The following is a 25,757-nucleotide window of genomic DNA, read 5'->3' on the forward strand; positions in this document are numbered from 1 at the left end:
AGGGCACGTAGCCAGGCCGCCCTGAGCTCTGCCTCATTGACTCACACTGGGAAGGGAACATGCATAATGCTCAAGTCCTATCTCTTTACTTTACCCGCTCGCTCGCTCGCTTTCTCCCACCACCTCCCTCGCCCACCCATACACTGTGGCGTAGCATAGTTTTGGCACCGAATAAAGCACAGCACACCACCGGATTATATGCATGTGGTATAAAAGGGACAAACAAACGATAATGGCATGTGCCTCCATTGGCAGTCGGACCTGCTGGTTCTGTGACTTTGGGAAATGAATAATTCATCTGTTTTTCCAGGTGGCAAGCTGTGGTGGGCCGATGACGATCTGGCTCAGCTGGGAACGGTCACCAAACGGGATGGACGTAACCCGGCTGTGCTGCGTAATAAGACCAGCGGAGTGGTACACATGAAGGTGTATGACAGAGATGGTCAGAAAGGTGTGTTGGGGTGCAGTCAAAGTTGTTGCAAAAATAGCTTAACCAGGCATTGTCTTTGAAATGCATAAATGAAGTTTAATGTCTATAAATATATATATAACTAGATATATATTTCAAAGGATATTCCGTTTTCTTGTTCAGGACTGCACAAACATATAAATTAGCTTTAATAGTTAACAGACATGGACTAGAAGCCACAAAACTAATTTTGTAGAGTCTTAAAGAAGCGTATAAAAATAAATGTGCTCAAATAAACAAGACCATCAATTTTAAGCATTATACTGTGTTGTTTAATTTACTTGTAAATAGCTCTAAGTGAGTCAACTGTTCTCTGTTTTTATATATATATATATATATATATATATATATATATATATATATATATATATATATATTTTTTTTTTTTTTTTTTTTTTTTTTTACAAACATCACAAGCTTATCTTTCCTGTGTATAAGCAGAGATATATTCAGATATTGGTTTTCCATTTTGTGAGTTATTCTGCAAATAATTCACACTAATGGCAGATCCATTAACGGCATTGCTGTGGATTCCACTAAACTGTCGACTTGAATAAGGGATGACCATTAAACGGGCACAAATGTAAATCTATCCAACCACCAAATTTCTCCGGCGGCAATTAGCCTCTCTATTCATAATGCGAAGCTGTCTTATTACTGTCGTAGATGTGCAAGCTGAGCTTTCCCTGAGAGCTTGTGCTAATACACAGTGGTGCAGTTTCCCTCCCCTTCACTTTCAGTTATACAATTAAGATGAGAGTAAGACTTCCGGGAAGAATGTCAAGTCATCTTGACTTGACAGCAACACTAAAACCTTTCGTCAAATGAGGAAAGATATTCAGAATTTACGATCCATTCCATTGTGAACCTGTTAATCAATTGCTTTTATATTAAAGTGCAAATGACATAACTAAAAAACTGTCTCAAATTAGTCTACTGCTTCAGCTTTGCTTGTATGGCTCATTAGCAGGCTCAGATAGAATTTGCTAACTTTTTAAAAATTTTATCTGCTTATATGGGGGGAAATCTGCAGATTTTTTTAGATTTAAAAATAATGAAACATGTTAAACAGAATCATTTTATTGATAGCTAAAAGCATACTGAAATTATCCATAATGGATAATAAATGCAAAAACAACAAAAAGAGGCAGTACATGTGTAGGTTTTAAGTAGTTTATTTAGAGGAGACATTGATATATAATTTATATACTGCATGAATTGAAAATGTTGTTTGGTTTAATGAATTCTGTTTTACTTTTGAAAGAGTTTTGATTTAGTTTATAATTTAGTAACTTTTTTTTCAGATTTGTATGTATCTTAACATATCATATTTAATATTATTATCATTTAATTCTGTTTTTAATAATATCAAAATATTTTCCCCCTCTATTCACAGTGAATATGAATTGTATATTTTTTGACAATATTTTCTGTAAATATTTATATATGTTTATAAGTATTCATATGTGAAAGACATTCAGTTTTGGAATGACAGGGAAAAATACATTTTATAATGTACTGAAATATATTTGTAAATATTTTATAAAAATTCAACTTGATTATTTTTTTTTTTCATATATATATATATATATTATATATATATATATATATATATATATATATTATATATATATATTTCAAATCAATTCTCTAGTTCATAAATGGGTCAAACTGTAAACAATGGGAAACTGTAAACAATGGGATACAAGAGGGGTTCAAAAACGTCATTATTTTTGCTATTTAATTTGGTTCCACTAGTAAAGTACATGCTTTACTTATCGCAAATATATGTTTTTTAGAACAGTTTTAAATGATTATTCTGCAACAATGCGAAAGCAAATCCTAAAATCTACAGTAAGCATTTTTCTCCACAAGTAGACTGATTTCTCATTCATCAACATGCTTTCTCCTCTTATCGTTGTCTCTCTCAGGTAGGAATGCCTGTCAGCTGAATAACGGCGGTTGCTCACAGCTCTGTCTGCCTACATCTGAAAACACACGCACATGTGCCTGCACCATCGGCTACAACCTTCGCAGTGACCGTCTCTCCTGTGAAGGTAGGCTGTTGTCTCTGCCCGTGTCCTTATATTTTGAAGAGATGTCACGTTTTTTCTTCACTTCTAACACGATTTCGTGTTGTCTTTGGGTTAGCCTTTTGTTTTGTTATGTGTAAGGTGCCCAAAGAAAACTGTGTGTGGCGTTTGTTTGACCTCCATCTAACATCTCTCGCTTGCTGTTGTCTGTCACAGGCCTGAGCTCTTTTCTGATGTACTCTTTTCATGAGGGGATACGTGGAATCTCTCTGGATCCCGGTGACCACGCAGAGACCCTGATGCCCATCAGCGGCACCTTGTTTGCCGTTGGTGTTGACTTTCATGCAGGTACAAACACGGCTCTTCCCATGACTCAGTCCTGCTATCTTCTACTCTGTTCACTAGTGTATAGAACTGCTCTCTGAATCCTCTCTGTGTGCACAACAAAGATAAAGCATGTATCGCTTTCTGTGCATTACTTTTTGTTGTTTGCTGTCAGATATACAGTCTCATATTAGCTACACAGTCTCTTACCAGATCAGTAGGGACTTGGCAACACTGCATATCACATGTAGAAGAGATAAACAGCTCAGATGGGTTAAACAAGTAGGTGCAAAGAGATAAATGTTCTCTTTATATCTCTTATAGCTACAACTATAAAAGACAGAGAGCCGTATGGTAGATAATCTAGCGAATGGAAGTAGAGCCGACATCACCACGCTGATGCCGTTGAGGGGTTGTTGTCATACTATGCATTATTCATTTTGTGAATGAGGTTAATTTGACAGCGGGCTGATGCAAGATTGTTCAGCCTGTTTCGGGGGAGCATTTTGTGGTGACAAGTGGCATAAATGAAGTGAGCGTCAAGGGGCAGTCCACATGTGATGTTACCAAATTAGCATTCTAACAGTCAGTAATATGAGACATTTCCTTAAGCATGCAAACACGCATGCATGCAGTAGTAAAAAATACCCACTGCAGTCATTTAAATGTGACCTGACCTTTCCTACTCCTACTTCCATAAACAAACAACCAACATACACTTCGCTGGAAATAGCGCATATAACTTTCTGAACAGTTTAGAGCTGATGTAAACGTAAGTACACTATACAGATTGAGCTGTTTGTGTGTGGGGGTGTGTGTGTGTAGTTATTTAATTGAACAATATGGTAAAATGAAATAGCACAAACACTAATTTATTTGTCACTAACAGTAATCATTTGTTGTTAATCAGTTAAACAGTTTTTTATTCTTTTATTGTGTTGAATTAGATAAGCTAAAAGTAGATAATGGTTAAAATAAAATAGCTCTAAATCTATAATTTACAATAATAATTATATTACTATTCATTATTTTTTATGTCACATTAAAATTGTCATGTTTTATGTATTGAAGCTTTTGAAAGAATGCATATATTTTTGCAAATAAATACAATATAATTTGATACAATTTAAATACAAATCAAACTTCAATATTATGAAATATTATTGCAAATATTATTTTTATTGATTATTGTATTACTACAAACTAAACTTGAACTTTTTTCATGTCTTATGTTTGTATTCATTTAATTAAATATTTGATCATTTAAATTTAGAAATATGTTTAAATAAATGTAAAATACTACTAATTTTCAAAATAATGATGATGATGATGATGATGATGATGATGATGATGATGATGGTGGTGGTGGTGATAATTAAGCCATACAAAGAAGTGATTGAATAAAAAAAAAAAATGTATATTGTAAAATAGAATTACATATTATAATATTGTACACCTTGTTAGTTATTATTATTATTATTATTATTATTAGTAGTAGTAGTAGTAGTAGTAGTAGTAGTATATACTTGCATATGTGTCAATAAAAAAAATTATTAAGCAAGAAAATTACTACCTTGTAATATAGCCTATACATCATCATTTGTATTTGCTTAAACAGAATGGATGTTTAAACTAATAAAATAATATTCAATTGTCAGCTTTAAATCATTAGCCGGACAGGTCATTTTTTCACATGCTGTGTGGGTTGGGAAACATGGCAGAATTGCTAACCTCAGCAGCAGGGCAGTAGAGGCAGATGGTCAGAGAGTTTCAATGCAAATGCTCTCGCCTACTACCAGAATCCGCTCATCTCAGGTGAAGAAAACCCCAGTCCAGCTCAGCCTATGACAGCTGATTACACATGCATACCATTTGCATGTTATTAAGAGGCAGCTTGTTGGAGCATGAAACAGATGAGGGCCTTCCAGCTGGCTGCTGTCACATGTAAGAGATCCGTTAGCCGAGTGTGAATTCAGTAATAACAGGAGGATGCAAATAAATAACTGCTCTCCTCGCATTCTGTTTTTAGGGCAAAAATACCAGTTACATTTTGAGCGTGCTTCTGTCAAAACAATTTTTTAGTCATTGCTATAATCATGTTTGACTTGTTTGCTACACATTTTTTTTTTTTCGTATTTCACATTTTGAATGATATTCCTTACCAAATGCCTGTTGGTTTCTGTAGTTATTGTTCCCACTAAAAGCATTAGATGTTAGCAAGGGTTCTCTCATAAACAGTATCGAAGCTTCCAGAATATTTCTGCTCCATTTCTTTCTGCTCTTGTTTTTTGATGTGGGTCTGAGATGCTTTCTCATGCAATATTTATGTTGCAAGCTTTGTTCTTCATGACATATGTCCTGCTTCATACAGGCAATGATACAATTTACTGGACAGACATGGGATTAAATCGGATCTCGAGAGCCAAGAGAGATCAGACATGGAGGGAAGACATTATCACCACTGGCATCAACAGAGTGGAGGGCATCGCAGTCGATTGGATCGCTGGTAAGACACAAACATCGTTTTAAAAATGGAATGCTGCCAATTTTAAACCACTGTCACTAGTCATTTGAATAAAATCATTGCATTTGTAGCATTTAGATATACTACTATTAAACTACAATTTTTCTTATTATCTTATTTATATATTTTTATTTATTTTCTCTTGCTTACCAAGGCTACATATATTTGGTCAATAAGCACAATATAGTATAGTCCAATTTTAATACATAAAAAACATATATGGTGAAATATTACAATTGAAAATGATCTATTATTCATGCATTTATTTCTTTATTTTACCAGGCAACCTTTACTGGACAGACCATGGCCTCAACCTCATTGAAATCGCTCGTCTGAATGGTCTCTACCGGTCAGTTGTAATATCAGAAGGGTTGGACCAGCCAAGAGCCATCGCAGTACATCCACAGAGAGGGTACGGATCACTTTCAGCCATGTCTGCAGTTCAGTAATATAAATCTTTAGAATCATTTTAGAAATTACTGAGTGAATTTTAGGGAACTATGCAAGTGCATTAGAGCGGATAATACAATGAGCTCTTGGAAGAGAAATGAAAATGCATTTTAAACTTTTGAAGGTCAAATAAATGTTGTGATCTAACTAGGACTGTTTCACTGACAGACTTGGCTTCAAAATTTCCTGGCCTCCACTAATGAACCAAATTAAGAATTTAAAACCAAGAGATATACATCTCCATTTAGGCAAAGGCTCATTTTGTAGTCCATTATGGTATTGTTTCAGTAATTAGGGTCAAACTTTATTGCCTCTGATCTTGCCAACTTTGTCTATGTTTGCCTTGAATTTGATGTTTACAACCTGCAATCAGAATCGAAAAGACACTGAAAAGACAAGGTTTTAGATGCTTCAACCCATCTACCATCTATCTGCTGACAGACAACATCAGAATTGGGATCCTCTAAATCCCAGAAATCCTAAAAACAGCCTCCTATTTAAGCCTAAGGCTGTGAAAGCTATTTTTTCCTTTTCCAGTTGAGTCAAACTTTGAATGGTGTTTCCATGGTGGTGTAACAACAGTTATACACTTTAAAGGAATGGCTCACGCAAAAATGAAAACTCTTTACTCACCCTCATTTTGTTCCAAAGCCATACAACTTATTCTGTGAATTGCAAAAGTATGCATTCTGTCCTATTGACTCTTTTCCTTGCAGTTTTATAATGGATGCGACCATAAAATATAATGCAAAAAGTATCATGACATGGCATCAAACAATTAACTAAATGATTTTATTCAAAAGCACGATTCATTCAATGATTTATCTTCTATAATTTACATGCTAAGGTGCCCCAGGGCCAATGTAAAGATATATTCAGTGATAAACCAGTGTTAATTTTTATTAACTACTTTACACTGTTTTTTTCCAATTAACAGTTATTTATTCTGGACTGAGTGGGGAAAGAATCCTTGCATAGGTCGTGCACGACTGGATGGTTCAGACCAAGTGACCCTGGTTAGTTCTGGCATCGCCTGGCCGAATGGAATCACCATCGACTATGAGGTGGGCCGAATTGGTTCCACTTCCTGATACTCCTCTCTCTTTTCTTCTGATGCTGATAAAATGGAGCTGCTCAAAGGGAGAGGCGCTGATGTGCATTTTCAAATTGCTTTCTAGGAAAATAGATTATACTGGTGCGACGCCCGGACCGACAAGATAGAAAGGATCAACCTTGAAACCGGGGAGGGCCGAGAGATTGTACTGTCAGCCGCCAATGTGGACCTGTTCTCCGTAGCTGTGTTCGGGGCTTACATCTACTGGTCTGACAGGTAATTTATTATTTTACTAAGTGCTACACTCTCCAAAGTGGCCCACGGAGCCAGCTGCTCCAGTCTCTACGGATTAACCCCTTCCAAGCAAGGTTATTATGAGACCTGCCGTATGTTTCTGTCATCTCCCAGGCAGACTCCGTTGGCCTTATGTAAATAGGGTGTACCGTAAGTCACAGCCAAGGTGACGTTTTCTCGGTTTTGGATTTAAACAGCTTTCCTGTGTGTTTTAATGAGTCTTGCTGCTTTTAATTAGATAACCGCTACCATGATGCTGATATCAAATCTTTTTCTGTGCCGTCCGTGGCAGAGCCCATGCCAATGGATCGATCCGGCGCGGATTCAAGAGCGATGCCACAGATGCCGTCACAATAAGAAGTGGTCTTGGCGTCAACCTGAAGGATGTGAAAGTGTTTAACAAAGGCCGGGAGAAAGGTTGAGGTTTCAACTTAATGAGTTTTTCTTTTTTTTATTATGCCACATCTGTTTTCTTTGAAGAAAACACAGTTATTTTGAATATCTCAGCGTGCATCCAGTGATATCTTTCTACGCTTTTGCACGCAGGCACCAACCCGTGTGCAAGGAGCAATGGAGGCTGTCAGCAGCTGTGTTTTCACCTGGGCAGCGGAAGAAGGACTTGTTCCTGTGCTCATGGGTACTTAGCCGAAGATGGCTTTGCTTGCCAACGATACGAGGGCTATCTTCTGTATTCCGAAAGGACCATCTTGAAAAGCATCCACCTGTCTGACGAGAGCGATCTTAACTCCCCTCTCCAACCTTTTGAGAATCCAGACTACTTCAAGAACGTCATCGCTCTGACATTCGATTATCGGCAGCAGACCTCACACCACAACCGCATATTCTTCAGCGACATCCATTTCGGGAATATTCAGATGATCAATGATGATTGGTCTGGAAGACAAGTCATAGTTGAAAGTAAGTCCAGTAAGAGCTTTTATGCTTTTTTTAAAGGGCGTTTGAAAAATCCTGCTAATTGCTATGCTTTCGTTGAGCATAAAAGATGTCCCGAGATGCTTCTTCCACAAAATCTGGCATTTGTTTTTGGTCCTGTCGTCATCCTGATGCAGACTCATTGCAGTGACCCACATGTTGTTTAATGTTCTGCCGCTAGAACCATTCCAGCCTCTTAGCAGCCATTTGTGAAAGGCCATTTGTTGGAAACCATAAGTGGCACTGCCTGTGATGTACAGCAAGGCCTCGATGCATCCAACATCTAGTAAAAGTGGTATAATAGCTACCTCCATTTTTCTGCAACTAAATGGGACCAATTTAACTGTCAAAAAAGATGTTTAAAACACTGCATCTTTTTCTGTGTCCCAACCCTTGATGGATTAAAATCGCTTGTCTCATTTCCACCGTCCTCAAACTGTAACAGAAATATGAGTGGAAGCAGGGTGATATTTTTCAAGATCCTGCCTGTCACTGTTGTTGGAAAGTTCAGAATATGGTTATTGATTTCCTCATGTTCGCTATATACGGCAGACGTTTCAGCCGCAATCAATATTCACGTCTGACGGTGGCCCACAATGAAAACCTAATACGCCTAATGACTGTGTATTATCCATTTACAATGTAATGAGACAATCACGACAGTTCTTAAAATCAAACAACTCATGTATTATAGCTGCATATGCTGTAGTGCATGTTTACAGATGGACTTTCTTTCAGATCCTAATATGTCATTTACAAACCAATTTTAGATATCAAACGAATACAGACATAGACGTTGCAATAGCGTACATGAACGCCAGAATTTCTTAGATGAAATTGATAGCAGAACTTCAGGATATGTTCTTAAATCCGATAGTTCACTCAAAAATTTAAATTTGGTCAAAATTTGTTAGTGCCGAGTTTGAATCCCAACTCCAGAATCTTTCCTGATTATACTCCATTCTCTCTACCACTTCACTTTCTGTCAGCTCTAGTCTCTCCTATTATAATCAAGGCCAAAAAGCTTTATATGCTATTTTTAGAAAAAAACAAAAGCATGTAAACAACTAATAATTTTTTTGGGATGTACTATCCTTTAAATCGAAATACAATTTATGTGTCTTAGGTAAACAGGGGAAAAATCCTTTAATGCCTTTTTGGTACTAAGTAAGCCAGCTCATTTTGCTTTGCTGAGGTTAATGGGATGCAGATATGCTTAGAAAGCTTAGGTGCTGCATGATTAGTGCTTCTATCCACTTACAGTACTCTCTGAATTCTCTTTTAACTAGCCTCATTGCTCCTTAGGTACCTTTTACAGAATTCACTTTTGCTTAATATGCCTTTTTTAAAGGCTACTCTTTGTCGTCATAAAAATGGTTGTGTTTTGAGTCATCATTGCCTTTGTTTAGCATATGTAACAAAGCATTATTTGCATCAGTTAGAATCACTGTTTCTTTTTTTTTTTTTAAGTATATATTGAAAAATATTACACACATAAAACAAACTTAAGCATAGTTAATTGAAAATCATGTGAGCTTTCACACAGGGAATTCTGAAAATATCAATTTATATTTAAATGTACAGTTAGTCTAAATATAAGTTAAGGTTAGCTCTATCACAATTCACTGTGTACAGCAAGGAAACATATTCTTAACCAGATAACAGGTTTTTGCCATAGCATTTTTACAGTCTTTTACCTTTAAAATAAATGAAAATACCCCTATTATGGATTTTTAAAATGACCTTTCATGCAGTGTGCAACACAGCTCTGAAACATCCTGCAGTTTTAAATCTGAAAGTGCACCGTGTTATTGTGCCTCAAATGGAAGAGCTGACTCAAACAAGTTGATTTTAACATGAACACCAAGTCGTTTTCCTGTTGACATCGAGATGAAACATTAATATATTGCATACCCACTTCATTTGTCTTTTTTGCGTTGGTTTGAATGAAAATGTAAATTCATTCTTTGCCACTAGGTTGTGCTTTTGGAGCGCTAAAAACTTTAAATGAAATTGACCAATAAAGGGTATGGAAAAAATGAATCATTAAATGGATCATTTGAGAGTCGTTGAACAAATAAGGTGAAAATAAATTTTATTATGAGATAATAAAAGTTTTTTTTTTATTTTGCATGCATGTCAACCTGTTATTGGAGACTCCAAAACCAAAATATTAACCTTAAATACCCCATAATAGGGGCACTTTATTTTTATTTTTATTTGTGAAAATATCAAGATTTCTGGTAGGAATTGCTGTTTAATACATTAACTTTTTAAATTAAATTAAATATTATATATGTTATTAATATCAAATTGGTACTAATTAAATCACAACAATGGCGTTCGCATTTTTCAAGTAATTACTTTATTAGCATAAAATGCATGATATATTAAAACTAATTTAACTTGGAAGTATAATTAAACTTTCAGCCTAAAGCACAGATTCGATATTTTAATCCGTATCCAGCTTGTTAGTGTTCACTTGAGACATTTTTGAAGGAGAAGTGCATTGGACCATTCACGTGTACTTTTCATACCCCTGCCACACTGTAACATTCACATAGATATCCTCCATCTATTTGAGCATAAGTACCCCAGCCGGAGACCGTGAGAGTGTGATATTGACTACAGGTTGAAATGAGCTGGCTCTTTTGATGGCGTCTCCACACTTAAGTTCAATCACTTTCCCAGAGATGAAAGCCAATCCCAGCCACCGTGACTACATGCACACTTAGAAACACATGCAAACACCCTTTCCGTTCTGTCACCAGGAGAGGGTGAGGACGTTAATAATCCGTATTTTCCTAATTAAGTCATACATCCCCTGTTAATTACTCCCTGGCCTCTCCAACATTTCTGCAAAGGCAAGCTGTCAGGCACTTTTTATTGTGAATGATTAATTAGTGATGGATTTCTGCAGACCGTTCATAAAGTATTCTTAAAGATTTTCCAAAGGGTAGCATTTTTAGCTACAGCCTCTGTGTTTGAACAATTGCTATTTCAATGATGATTTTTTAGACATGACAGCAGACAAAGCCTAGCCATTTTATAATGCTTAGTGAGATGTCGCATTGATTGATTATATGCTTTTCTGAATGAACACGTTCACTGTGTGATTTCAATATCAAAAAAGCAAGAGAAGAAAAGGGTCTTACCAAGGCCATGTAGAAATAAAAAGTACAATTTCTAAATATATTTAATTGAATATTTTGTTTAGATGTATTTTTTTCCTGCAATGGCAAAGCTGAATTTTCATTAGACATTACTGCAGACTTCAGTGTAGCATTATACTCAAATTATTCTAATTTGTTGCTTTTATTAAACATTACCTCTTATTATCACTTTTCAAAACTGTTTGCGCCACTTACTATTTATGTGGAAACTGTCAAAAATGATTTTTCAGCATTTTTTGATTAATAGAAGGTTAAAAAAAGCAGCATTTTTTTTCCTAAAAATTCTCTGTAACATTCTAATATGACAATACTACAGTTTCAGATAGCCTTTCCTCAGTTTCACATTTTCTGTGCAGCTTTTGGAGAAAATGTGGAATTATAATATGAAATATAATAAGAAAACATGCTATTAATTCTCCTTTCTAGGTGACTGGATTCAGTATGTCCTAACCAAGTGAGAATGAAGCATTGTCAAGCCATTTTGTTGTTTTCTGCAGATGTCGGTTCAGTTGAGGGCTTGGCTTATCACCGTGCTTGGGACACGATATACTGGACTAGCTCTACCACCTCAAGCATCAGCAGATACACGGTAGACCAGAGCCGACAAGGAGCTTTTACCAGGCAAGCTGTTGTCACCATGTCTGAGGACGACCATCCCCATGTCTTGGCCCTGGATGAATGTCAAAAGTAAGATATACATTTTTTTGTCCTCTTGTGTATTTTTATTGTTGGTCTATGAAGACTGTCAAATCACAAAATGCCACTGAGAGTGCTTTAGCCATGTTCAAGGACAGTACTTTTATACAGAGCCAAGCACAATTTCACGAGGATTTGAGACTGTTGTCACTTGCATTGAAAAGCTTATTTGCACTTCAGAACATTCAAAAAAAAAACAGTCATTGGTCATGTGACATGCAAGAACCAATGGCGTTTGGTGTGACGCGTATAAAAAGTTAAAATTTTCTGCTCCAACAGAGGGAAGGATTTCATTCGCTACAGACAAAAAAAAAGGACACATTCACTTGATAGAGAAACCTTTGTGGACACGTAATGTGAAACAAAATTGATTTTTATGTCAAGAGGAAGCATATTGACTTTTAAAATCGAGAGGAAATTGATTCGTCACACACAGGAAAACTGACATATGTGGAATGTCAATCAGTCAAGAAGGAAAACATTTTAATTAGTTTGACCTCTTCAGATGAGCAGGGCACCATGTGAAATTTGTTGTGGATGGAATATTTTTATTCCTGACCCAGCAGAGTAGCAACTCTCCAGACATTGTGGATGGTATATGCACTTAAATAACTGCTCCAAAAGAACAGTTTGAGGCTGATGAACGGCATTGATATTCAGAAAGATGTTCCGACCCTGAGTTCACCGACTACATTAAACCCTCAACCTTGGAGAGAATATGCTTACTTGGTAATCTGGCACTTTTTCAAATGGACTACAGACTGCTGTTAATTAGAATCTAACCTGAAATGATTAATTGGCATAGAATGTCAGCATGTATCACTAATTTTCAATTAGTCCGTGGAATTAGACTGTGAAAGGAATTTGTAAGAAGAACGTCAAACAGGCCCCGAGGCCTTTCTGTCCACTATTTGTGAAGTCAGTGATATTCCCTTGCGCCATAGAGTCGGTTTAAAAATACCAGCAGGCGACAGTATTGAATCATTTTGTCTGACTAGTGCTGTCTGTAAAATCACGTCCATTTCTCTCGTTTTTTGTCCTGTGTATTTTGTAGCCTGATGTTTTGGACCAATTGGAACGAGCAGCGCCCCAGTATCATGCGCTCAACTCTTGCAGGGAATAACATGAAAGTCATCATTAGTACAGATGTATTCACTCCTAACGGACTCACAATTGACCATAAAGCAGAAAAGCTGTATTTCTCTGATGGCAGTTTGGGCAAAATTGAACGCTGTGAATATGACGGCTCCCACAGACACGTGAGTATAACGCTTTCTTTATGTCATGTTGTAGAAAACATTTTTCCCCCCAAAAAACAAGTAATCTAGGTCAATGTGATATTATTCTTTTTTTAAAAATGTGTATTTAATCAGTTTTATCTTTTTACATTTGCCAAAATGAATTAATACTGTTGAAATATATATTGAGTGACCTTAACTATTATGTACTTACATCAAACAATAAGTACAATGTAGTCATTGTGGTAATATTGTGTGGCAAAACACAAAATTGCTGCCATTGAGGTGGGATACGGTTAAGGTTAGGGACAGGTTTGGTGGTATGGTTAAGGTGTAAAGGATAGTTCAGCAGTGTAATTATGTATGTAATTGCAGAAATTAATTACAGATTTATTTTTTAAAACATAAGTACAAAACATGCATGTACACAATAAGTGCATTGTACTAAATTATTAATTTAAATGTCAGTACACAAAAGGCCACCTATTATAAAATGGAACCAAAAACAGTTCCAAATTTAGTTAATCGTTAGTCAGTGCATGTCTAATATCATCATATGCAACCAATAAACAAAGTACTATATTGTCAAGTGTTACCAAAACTTTAAGCAAATTAATTTTTTCATGATTAATTGCATATTAGTTTTTTTGGGAGAAACCCAAAATGTTCTTTTATTTGCTTTTTAAATGTCTAGTGGATATCCTGTTCCAGTTCATTCTGCGTTTTTTGTTTCTTATTGTTTAATGGGGTGTTTTTGATTAGTGGAAATAACAACCACCAGTTAAAGTAATTCCTACTTATTTTCTAAAACATAAACCTCAATTGGGTTTTGCAGCGGGTCGACGATAATGTCTTGATGACCACCCATAAGACGGGCGACCCTCTGGAGTTATTAGTGTCCGCTGATGCTGGGTCTATTGACCCTTCACAAGATCAGCTTAATTGTAATGATTTATCTACTTTAAAGAAACATGACAAAGAGTTAATTAGAGTTCCTCAACCTCCCAAACTAAGCACACTATTGGTAATGAAAGCTTATTTTGAGACCCCTGCCGGGCTGTCCTATCAACTAGCCAATTAAACTGTGAAGAATTAAGCAAAGCTAAATCAACATGGCTTTTGGCAAACTGCCTTGCAGTTGCAATCTCCCGACTGGTTTTAGCAAAGGGGTCTGTGTGGGAAAGCTTAACGGTACGCATGGTTAGACTTTCTCTGACGAAACACAATCTGTCACACTGTGAGGTGCCATCATTTATATCACATCCACACAAAGAGGACTATTATTACAGATGCACATTTATTGTAATGCCCATCAGAACTGCGAGCAAATGCATGTGGCTATAGTTGTTAGCCAAAAACTCTATTTGACATCTATTTGATCAGATAAACAGAGATAATTAGTGCTGGAGCAGAACGCTTGCACCCCTAAATTTAATTCTGAATCAATATGCTCCATCAAAAACCATCTGGCATGCTCCTCATTTTTTCCCCCCCTCTCGTATCTCCAGTTGTTGTTTGCTCAAGCTGGGCTCTCTTAATCAACACCTGTCCTATTTTTCCCACCATGGTGGCAGGGCTAATGTGATCACGGCTACAAGCGTGTTCCTGTTAATGGTTGGGTCTCCGGAGCTGTGGGACATCCTCCCGCCCCACAGCCTGGAAACTCCCAGAAGGAGTCGTGTGATGTATATCTGTGTCCGTCACCATGACACCTGCATTAACACTCACAGGATCTGGGCTAAACTGGCTGCTGGGGGATTATTTAAAGCACGTGTCCTCTACCTACACATTAGTTTTAATCCCCTCAAAGAGACTTTCCTGTGGTCATCAGAGTCTGTTTTCGACTCTTGTTTTTAATTGTAAATTAACCATTGGTTTGATGTGTGTCAGATTGTGTCAGATGGTGGCCAAAAATATTTTTTTTTAAATGTTTTGCAGTGAATGGTAATAGTAGTGAATGTTTCGACAGCTGCATGGCTTGAATTTTAGGATGCATAATATATCAGTACCACACCATATTAGAAAATCTCTCGTTATTAACAAACTATTACCTATGACTGTTGCCTCATTAAACTCGTAATTTGTTAAATAAGAGTTTGTAAGGTATAACGTTTAGGTTATTGGGTAGGATTAGGGTCGTAGAACATGTTCATGAAGAATATGTGATTTATACTAGAAATAAACAGCCAATATGTTATTTAATAAGTTTGGCAATAAGCAATTAGTACATTAATACAAAAAATTAGCCCCTATGCTAAAGTGTTACTGAAATGTATCGTAATGTATTTTTAGTTATTTAATGCATGTATTTCTCCTGATGTTCCATTTTGAGCACCTTTGCAATAATCTTTAGGTCAAACCAAAATAATTATTTATTTTCATACTTATCATTATAAGTCACAGTGTGTTATATAAAAAAAAGCTATTCTTTTAAATTTAGAAAATAAATGCTGCTTAAGTGAACTTGACATTTTTTTTCACAAATTTTAATATAAACATACAATACAATACAATGTTGGCAACATGCAAGTATATAGTATATATATATACTTTATATTCTATGTAAATATATGCAATATAACTAAATAAATATGTACTATACTTATTCTTTACCCTCTGTATTTGTTGTCAGGTGATTGTAAGGTCAGGACCTGGTACTTTTTTTGGACTTGCTATCCACGGAAACTACATTTTTTGGTCTGACTGGACTCGGCGGGCTGTGCTGCGGACCAACAAGTTCACAGGAGGAGATACTAAAGTTCTCAGGGCTGATATTCCCCACCAGCCGATGGGAATTATAGCAGTTGCCAAGGACACTAATAATTGTAAGTATTCCAAAATAAATGATTGGGCTCCGAGAGTGGCCTCTGAATCTTTCATATATGTGTTGCGTGCATTGAATTCACAGTTGAGCTTTCGCTGGCGGTGGCCCTTTTTGATTTCCAAGGAATAGTAGGAATGATAAATTAGAGTGGGCTTATTTAGTAACCAAGCAAACTAAATTGGAGACATAATTAATTTTAAAAAGTATTCTCGAGTCACAGAGGATGCTCCGAACTGTCGCAAATATGAAAAGTAGGACATTGGGAAATCGGTTTAAGAGACTCCCGGCGGTTTCTGTTTGGGAGCCTGCTGTGAGGGGTTTTCTCCTCTCATTTGTTTGATCATGCCATATGATTGCAACTGTCTGCTCCTAACCTTTTTTACCTAAGGAATGTTACCAGTCAACACCACCAGACAGATGTGAGGATTACTGCTGTTGTTATCAACAATGTGATCTACTTTCAGAAATCTTTCCTATTCGTTCATCTGACACTTTGCCAAGTTAACACACGCCACCTTTGATTTTTGAGACTCGTTTTCATGTTCATGCTGAGTCACAGCACAATGAATTAGAGATGCTGGAGGCTCTTCATAGGTGTGGGTGCTTCATACAGCTCCCAGAGGCTTACTGTTCTGGATTTGTAACATTTTTCTGACAGTCTGGGTGTTCATATGAAGGTTCCTTGATCAGTCTGATTAAACAGACTATTCTTTCTATTTAGATTGTTTGTTTGTTTTATTCTAAATATTTTACCTTCATAATAATTAGAGTAAAACTTGCAGAATGTCTTGGTATCTTTAATGACAGCAGTCAGGCAGCATAAACCAAAAATCTGTTCTCCAGCATGATTTGAGACCTATCCAAAGAATATCTTGGGCTTTAATGGATGTGAGAACATTTGATGTTTATACAAAGCAGCAATATTATAACTAAAACTGAAACAAAAATGTAAATCATAAAAATGCTAAATCTATTTTTAGTATGTAATTACTAAAATGAAAATGAATAGCTAAAACGAAGAAGGCGAAAAATATAAAATTGAAAACATTTCAAAACGTCATAAATAAACTGTAATGCAATCTCAGTGAGTTAGTACTAAAGAGTAACATGTTCAATATTATAATTTTGTATATTGGATTATAGTGACCTAGAAATAGAGCAGAACAGTATAGTTTTCTTCTTCCGTTTAAATGAGATTACACTTACGTTTTAAATTTTTAACAACTTTTTTTTGTTTTGCTTAGGAACTGCACTTTGTAGGAACTCCAGGGTATTAAGTGAATAAGCCCCTGATGCACTGCATTTGTCAGTGTAGTCAGCTCTTTTTAAGAAAGCAAACCTGTTTTTAGCTCAAAGTTTTGTGGATTGCTCACTTCAAAGACTTTGGAATGACTTTTCTCAGTGTTCTTGTTTGTTTGTTGCTTAATAATGTTGTTTAGGCTTTTTCTACATACTCCGAGCACTGTTGTAAAGGTACGTGATGTGCCCATGTCCCTGTGTTTCAGGCGAGCTATCTCCATGCAGGGTTCTGAATGGTGGCTGTGGTGACCTGTGTCTCCTAACTCCAGATGGCACAGTCAACTGCAGCTGCCGAGGAGAGCGGATACTGCTCGATGACAACAGATGTGTGTGTAAGTTTCGCCATGCTTCCCTCACACTCTCAGGGAATATGAATCCCTCCATCTCAAAAAGATGTGAAATGACTTTGCTTCATTTATTCCAGCATTTGTTTTGTATTTAACTAGTCATTGCTATGGCTGTTGCTCAGAAGCTTGGGGGTTTAAACTGTCCTTGTACCATTTTTGCTATGGACATGAATGGTACTTTGTTGCTTCTTGTCAAATGGTGTCCTAGTGGATCAAAGACATGATTTAAATTTTTATCTTTTTTTGTATTTTATTCAGAATTAAATAAAAAATAAATTATTCTTTTCAAAAATTGTGAATTGTAGTTAACCTGCATATTAGCCATGAAGCTGTTGTTTTCCGTCATTAACATGACATTTTTAATTTATATATTAAAATTAATTTATGTAGTGTGGTGTAGCGTGCTTCAAGATTGCAGCCTGACAAATTATTATTGTTATACCTTATTCTTATTTTTATTAATTTTATTATTAATTTTAACAACATCAGCGGTGCATGACTACAGTATAGTGTGTTTAAGTGTGTAGATTTATTAAACAATTTATGTACAGTCTAATTTCTAATTGTCACACCATTCGCATTTCATATTAAGAAATTCTTTTAACACAAAAAAGCAAATGATGCTCCCTTTGAGCTGGTTTCCTTTAAAATACAAGTCTTGTGTAATCCCAGGCTATCTGTAATCAGAAGCACATTTAAAACTGTAATAGAATTTAATTTCATTCACATGTGTTTTATAGACCTGATTCTTTCTGGATTACAATCTGCCATCAAAATTATACATTTTAATTATTTTAGATGCTGTGAGAAAACCGCCCCCTTCGGGGTCCTCGCATGCAACTTACTAGTTTACTAGCCAGGACTACCTGCCGCAAAAACCTACCTGTACCACTCAAATTAAAAAAAAAAACATATAAGCAAATCCTAGTGAATATAGTTAGAAATAGTTTTGAGCTCTGGCAGGTTATGTAGTTACTCAGAAATTGATGTTGGATCATTTTTAACCCCAAAAAGTTGCGGACTGCAGCTTTAAAAATTAGCCATATAATGAATTTAGTTTAGATAAACTTAATTTTGTCGACTAGATTTTTTTACATCATTTTGTGTTCTCTTTTATAGCAAAAACATCCTCTTGCAACATCCACACCGAGTTTGAGTGTGGAAATGGGGAATGTATAGACTACCAGCTAACGTGTGATGGAATTGCCCACTGCAAAGACAAGTCAGATGAGAAAATGCAATATTGTGGTAAGTAGCCGATCACAATGCTTTGCCGTATGTTCTCCCCGCTCCTGCATCATGAAAGCACTAAGCACACAGAATTGGTTTAAGGTGGCAGTTCCATTCCCTGAGGCTTCAACCTAATAAAATGAGCCGCTTCCCCTTACTGCTTTCAGCCAGAGGAGCAAATGGGAATAAGCCCACAGCAACCGAAAGAGTAAATAAGAGAGAGGATATGAAGCTTTTTTTTGCCCTGATGTGAAAGATTTGCTGTGCCGTTGCTTTCCGTATCGCTAGACAACAGGAGCTGCCGAAAGGGTCACCGTCCTTGCTACAACAGGCGTTGCGTCGCTAACAACCACTTTTGTGATGGAATGGACGACTGTGGGGACAACTCCGATGAGGCATTTTGCAACAGTGCGTATCTTGTCTGCAAATATTATTATTTTGACATTTTGCATATAAATTTCACTTAAAGAAATAGTTTATTTTTTGCAGTCTATAAAAGAAAATAGGCAGCAAGAAAAAAAGGGTTTATTTTAGACCACGTTAGACCTCAGAAATGACACCCAATTTTCAAGCTGTGAAAGCATTTCACAAGTCATTTTCTTTGGAGCCGTTTGGAAGACCCTGTTATCATCAGTGAATTGTGGTGTATATTATACAGTACAAATATCGGCGCACAAGATTTCATTCATTTAAACTCACGTCCAGGTGCTTTAGTCTCTCCGCTCTCAGGGTAAATGAAGTGTCTCTGTTCCAGATGTCACGTGTGCTGCATCTGAGTCATCCTGTCAAGATGGAACTTGCATACCAATATCCTCCTGGTGCAACCAGGTCATCGACTGCGCCGATGCCTCGGATGAAAAGAACTGCAGTAAGGCAGCGCTTCCGATGTTGCGAAGCAGCACACGCTCTCGTTATGCTACTGTAATAATCACTGCCTTGACGTACCTGACTATTATGTAGTATGAGTGTAATGCATTCCTAGATAGACCTGAGAATAAATCAATAAACTGTCATTAAAGGGACAGTTCACCCAGAGATGAAAAAAATGTCCTTCCAAATCTTTAGAACTGTTTTTTCTCAGTGGAACAAAGAGGCACGTTTAAAGCATATCCTGTCCACTCTTTCCTGTATAATGAAAGGGGACAAAATAACAAAAAACACCATGAAAGTACTTTGAAAAGACGTCTGAGGGACTCTATTCCAAGTCTTTTGATGTCATATAATATTGTAGTCATTATTTTATTCAGGTATAGTGAATGTTTAGTCTAAAATTAAGTCAAAACTTCTCTGCAGTAACTTTCAAATCAAATGGCCGCATTGACATCAATGGCATTAGAGCCAGTGGCATTTGGTATTGATGTTTTTGTAGACTGCATTACTTGTGAAGTCCATTTTGGGGCTTTTGAGGAGAACAGTATTTTCGACCAAACTAATTACAGTTGCACTTTATTTTACAGTACACTTACACTGTATTTTACAGTATAATGTACTTTTCCAAGAAAGTACTGGTAACATAAGGTAACTACATGGAATTCAGGTTTATAACCTAGTTGTTACCTAGTTATTGTAATTACTACAATAAGTATATAGTATGTACATGAGGAATAGGAATATAAAATAAAGTGTTACCCAAATCATAAAAGCCTATCATATGGCTTCATCCGAATTATATTTTGTACTTAACAAGTTTGGGATCAGTATGAAGTAAGATTTTATGTTTACCGAGTCTAAATTTATTTGGTCCAAAAAAAATCTGAAACACAGCAATAGTGCTAAAATTATGCCACATGGTCATTCAGAAATCATACTTCTATATTGATTTGGTTATCAAAAAACACTTTTTAATACTTTTAATACTAATACTATGTGTGCTACTTAATATTGTCTTGGAAACATTGATACATTTTTCTTTTTCAGAATACTTTGGGGAATAATAATTCAAAAGGACTATTTATTTGAAAACTGTTGTAACCTTGTAAATGTGTTTACTATCACTTTTGATATATTTAATGTACCCTTGCTGAATATTGTAGTTAATAATACTTTATTACTTTAATGGTGCTTTTTTTGTCAGTTTGGAGATTTGTATGAAGAGAACTCATATTGGGGTGATCACGCAGCTTAGAATCATTAGCGTTGTCTGTTTTGTGTCGTCTGTTGTGTGACCTAGATAAAGTCTTCCCTCCTTTTTTTCAGATCACACAGATTGTGCAGACTTCTACAGGATGGGAGTGGCAGAAAAGATCTTTGTCAGTTGTAACAGCACGTCACTCTGCGTTCACCATTCGTGGCTGTGCGACGGAGCCAATGACTGCGGAGATTACGCCGACGAGAGGAACTGTCAGGGTAACTCTCGCTATAACTCTCCGTTTGTTAGCTTTGCAGCTTGAGGAAGCCATGTTCCATTAAAATCGAATTAATTTTGTCGAAACACTATTTATGAAAGAGGTAATGAAGCAGAGACAAGACCCTGTCTTTTTCTCCATGCTTGAAGAGCCTCAAAAGGTGCGGAAGCCTGATGAATAATTATTGGTGATTGTCAGACTTGCGAAGAGCAGACATTTAAACACTCCTGCAAACTGCGGTCCCTTCAAAACCGCTGATGAAAAGGTAGCATAAAAATTAGTCTTGGCAGGTTTCAGCTTATTACTCATTAGCGTGTCAGTGGTTTCAAATAGAAAGCAAATGTGGAATTTATCGGAGAAGACCTGTTTGAATGGAGATGTTCTTTTAATGAGGCAAGTGCACTTTTACACCCTTCTCCATGGAGAATTGCGTCGCATAAAGATTTCATCTGCCTGGGAGAAATTTTTAGGGAGGGAATAATGACCCAAACAACCACTGGACCAAGTTCTAACTACACTAAGCAAATCTTGGACTTATTTACGCTGTCTGTAATCAAACACACATTTTCTCTGACTGCCGCAGTCTCCCACGGGCAGAAATGCGCAGAAGGCCACTTCGCCTGCCCCAGCGGGAACTGCATCTCCAGCGTTTGGCTTTGTGATGGGCAGAAGGATTGTGAAGATGGTGCAGATGAGTTCCAGTGTGGTAAGCATGACTGGTATTAGCCTCCCATTGCTTTCACTCGGCTTGATTTCTCATGTGGAGCGAGAGATTACGGCCCACCTCTTGAGATGAGCTTTGAATGCAGAAACCAATTCAGCTGCTAATACTGAGGTCAAGAGAAGCATTTTCAGGTGATAAAAACCAATCTCTATGTGTACCTGTGTCCTTGGGGACTTGCGTTTATGTATATAACTGGATCTCTCAAAGCATTTTCAGTTCACAAAATGATTTATAAACGAGTTTTATAGTTATTTATTTATTATGTATGCATACATATATATAAATATATATATATATATATATATATATATATATATATATATATATATATATGTGTGTGTGTGTGTGTGTGTGTGTGTGTGTGTGTGTGTGTGTGTGTGTGTATATATACACATATATGTACATATATATATATGTACATATATATATATATATATATATATATATATATATATATATATATATATATATATATATATATATATATATATATAAGGTTTTGAATAAATGCATTGTGGATTAGTGAAGTAATTACTTTTTTCATTTTATTTCCTTTTTGAAACTGAAAGGGTGTTTTTCTCTTTAAGATGACACAACATCTTTGCACACCGACAGCAGTGTGAATGGAGATAGGATATCTTCAGATATAGCAAGAGAGCATCAGACAGTCGAGAAGAATCATGGGAATTTGAGACCAATCTTTCCTGCTGCGACCCTTAATTTCATTCTCCACACTGTAACCCCAGGAGTGGACCACTCTAACTCTTTTGGCAGGCAGAGTCTGTCTAGAATAGAACTGAAAGGGAAAAACGACTTGGCTTAGATATAAACTGTCGTCTTTGTCATCTGCTTTCCTGCTATCGCAATTTGCACATGCATGGGCATGTTTTAGTATATAATTATGTTGACATATAATTATATTCCATCAGATCTGTGAGATATTCTTGATGGTAAAATAATTTTATTTAAAAAAAAAAAAGCCTTTTAGTCTGTTGAGGTACGGTACCTGTTAATAAAAAGAGTTAATTTAACAAAGGTAATAAAAGTAGGTTTCTAGTTATGTAACTTCTTGGCAAGATTCTGTAAGTTGGTGATTTTTTTAGTAGTTTGTGATGCTTACCAAGGCTGCATTTATATGATCAAAAATACAGTGTAAGCAATAATATTGTAAAATATTTTTGCAAAATAAAGTGACTGTTCAGTAGTTTAATATATTAAAGAAAAAACAACTGTGCTGGCAATGCTGAATTTTTAACTCCCTACTTCTTTGTCCCATTATCTGGTTTACAAGAAACATTTAATACAGGTCATTTTTTTCAGAACGATCAGAGCAGAACTTTCCAAATAACAGATGTTTTTTTTTTAAATACATTTTAAATACATCAGTAAATTTAACATACATTCTAAAAATTTTGGGTCCATATATGAGCTGAAATATTATTTTGTTAACTTTCAGAAATACACGCTCAGAGCTGAATTTCCATAGGGTAAAGCTGTTGCTCGACACAAAGAAGAAAAATTGATGTGCCTGCTAGTTCTACATTTGAGAGGAACGACAGGTTAAAAGTGTGATTACACAACAAAAACAGCATAAAACACAATTATTCTGCTTTATTACATCTTCAGGTAAAATCCTCTCTGACAAAAACTGATGTATTTATGGCAAAGGGGTTGTTGTCTGTTGTCGCTGCTGTTTTCAGAGAGCCTTAAGAGGTCTACAGCCAAGTCTGCTGAATTCAGAAATAAAGAAATCAGCTCTAAAAGCCTAAAGATGAGTCCTAAATTGTGGATGTCATTTTTCTAAGCACTATTATTTGTGGCTCTCAAACTACTTTGTTGATAGACTCCTCCTGTCTGTGGAACCAGTTTGCTTGTTCAAAAAACAAGTGCATAGCGAAGCAGTGGCTCTGTGATGGTGAAGACGACTGCGGAGACGGGGTGGATGAGAGCATGGATCTCTGCGGTAAGCATGTGACCCCTCCTTCCATTGTGTGAGACACTGTGTATTGTTTTTTTGACACCTCAAAAGCAGCGTTTCAATGGTTTGAGTTTATACCCAGACTAAATACAGTACAATGCGACTATTATAAATTGGGCTATTATGAAAATGCAATCATGGTTTAGTATATTGGTAAATATTTGTAGTAAACAAATGTTTGATTGGACTGTAATGAAATGTCAGTACGATATGAATGATATTGCTATGTTCCTAATAACGGCAAATGCAATTAAAGACGATAAATGCTTTTCAGAACTTGATAAGCAACACTGAACATCCGAATATATGCTGTGCATTTGTTAAAAAGCTTTCACAAATTACTGTGTGATTTCTTTAGATATTTAAGTAGGCTGTGATTTATAATCAATAGACCTGAGCAACGTTTAATGGTGCATTACTAATAAAACATTTTCCAGGCTCTGTGACCTGCGCCCCGGGGTTATTCAGTTGTCCAGGCTCGTACGCATGCGTCCCCAAGCGCTGGTTGTGTGACGGGGAGAGAGACTGTCCCGATGGCAGCGATGAGCTCGCCGCAGCCGGCTGTGGTAAATATTCCCATTGATCTGTTTAAAATGTCTTCTGCATGTCGATGTGTTATCGATGAAAGCTCCCATCAGGTGTTGTTCTAGCAGCCATTCATTATAATTGCCTTTTTTGTACGTGCTCAAGACGGGATTTAAAAACTCGATGACATCCAAAGAATAAGATATTCTTAACCATAGGCACTTCATTAGTGATGCATTTTGGAACATGCAGGCTGTGATAAAGATTGATTTGGAAGATATGACTAGTACCCCAAGGTGAAAAAAGTCTTAGTGAGAATTAATTAAGCTCAAGGTCCTGATGTTTACCTCGCAGCTCCAAATAACACATGTGATGAGAATTCCTTCAGATGCCTCAACAAAGGCTGCATTCCAAAACGCTTTGTTTGTGACCATGACGACGACTGTGGAGATGGGTCGGATGAATCGGTTGAATGTGGTAAGTGTTTCTTGAAATATGTCTGAAAGAGTAATGTCTATTTACTTACTCTACAATCCAAAAGTATATTTTCAGACTTAGGCTTTGAATAAGCAACAAACCGTGAAGCAGAGCCGCTGAGACATGAGATTTTTCTTTCTTTGGTCACTATAGCTTTTCCCTTAAGGAATTTGCTAAAGCTAATTTTATTTATAAAGTAAACTGAATACCACAAAAATCAACATTGAAATAGTAAAAATGTGCAGTATTTTAATAGAAAAAGTGAGGCATTTCTCAGTTAATTAAAGCTCTACTGTGAGCCTTAGGCTGCTCTGTGCTGGTATTATTTGCACTATACATTCTTAATTAAGAAGAACAATTTCAAGAATAGTCAGTGCTTCAATTATTAGGGTTTTCTCAAAATGTTTTAGAACTACTTTTTTACTCAAAGCTGAAACATCTGTGAGCTTTTTGATGGAGAACTTGGGCCCTGGTCTTCACTACATGAAAGCACAGCCTCTCCACAGGACATCACCCCTGTTCATACACCCTCACAATTTTTGCACTGGAACTTATTGAACTGAACTTAAAATATGAAATAAAAAACCTGGGAAATTATTCATAACAAAAGAGATTCAAAGAGATCTTCTCATTAGTTCTTAGAAAGTCTAACCCAAGACATCTTATTTTATTGAAAAGTAACATCACATACCTTTGTTGTTTAATATTCACCTTCAAAGTTCACACAGTTCATCCAAAAATGTACATTCTATCATAATTTAATAACAGCTTTGTCATTTAATAATAACTTATAACAAATTATATATTTGTTTTTCTTCTT

At 36.2% G+C, this 25,757-nt stretch overlaps 1 protein-coding gene across 6 annotated transcripts in view; it reads left to right on the forward strand.

Moving 5' to 3' along the window:
* Positions 1–25,757, forward strand: part of lrp1bb (low density lipoprotein receptor-related protein 1Bb) — a 228,239-nt gene that overhangs the window by 160,731 nt on the left and 41,751 nt on the right. For all 6 annotated transcript variants that reach the window (XR_006251816.1, XM_043249358.1, XM_043249353.1 and 3 more), the window contains 21 exons: positions 311–451; positions 2,401–2,526; positions 2,719–2,850; positions 5,198–5,332; positions 5,633–5,762; positions 6,738–6,864; positions 6,979–7,130; positions 7,441–7,565; positions 7,695–8,066; positions 11,752–11,941; positions 13,005–13,209; positions 15,821–16,013; positions 17,518–17,643; positions 18,778–18,906; positions 19,177–19,296; positions 19,643–19,756; positions 21,085–21,234; positions 21,817–21,939; positions 23,801–23,920; positions 24,373–24,501; positions 24,815–24,937. Coding sequence is in view for 5 of the 6 variants with exons in the window: in XM_043249358.1 (XP_043105293.1) it covers positions 311–451; positions 2,401–2,526; positions 2,719–2,850; positions 5,198–5,332; positions 5,633–5,762; positions 6,738–6,864; positions 6,979–7,130; positions 7,441–7,565; positions 7,695–8,066; positions 11,752–11,941; positions 13,005–13,209; positions 15,821–16,013; positions 17,518–17,643; positions 18,778–18,906; positions 19,177–19,296; positions 19,643–19,756; positions 21,085–21,234; positions 21,817–21,939; positions 23,801–23,920; positions 24,373–24,501; positions 24,815–24,937 (3,162 nt within the window). In the remaining variant the exon portion in view is untranslated. The remainder of the gene's footprint in view (positions 1–310; positions 452–2,400; positions 2,527–2,718; positions 2,851–5,197; positions 5,333–5,632; positions 5,763–6,737; positions 6,865–6,978; positions 7,131–7,440; positions 7,566–7,694; positions 8,067–11,751; positions 11,942–13,004; positions 13,210–15,820; positions 16,014–17,517; positions 17,644–18,777; positions 18,907–19,176; positions 19,297–19,642; positions 19,757–21,084; positions 21,235–21,816; positions 21,940–23,800; positions 23,921–24,372; positions 24,502–24,814; positions 24,938–25,757) is intronic.

This window comes from Puntigrus tetrazona, chromosome 9 (genome assembly GCF_018831695.1).
Source record: "Puntigrus tetrazona isolate hp1 chromosome 9, ASM1883169v1, whole genome shotgun sequence".
Lineage (NCBI taxonomy): Eukaryota > Metazoa > Chordata > Actinopteri > Cypriniformes > Cyprinidae > Puntigrus > Puntigrus tetrazona.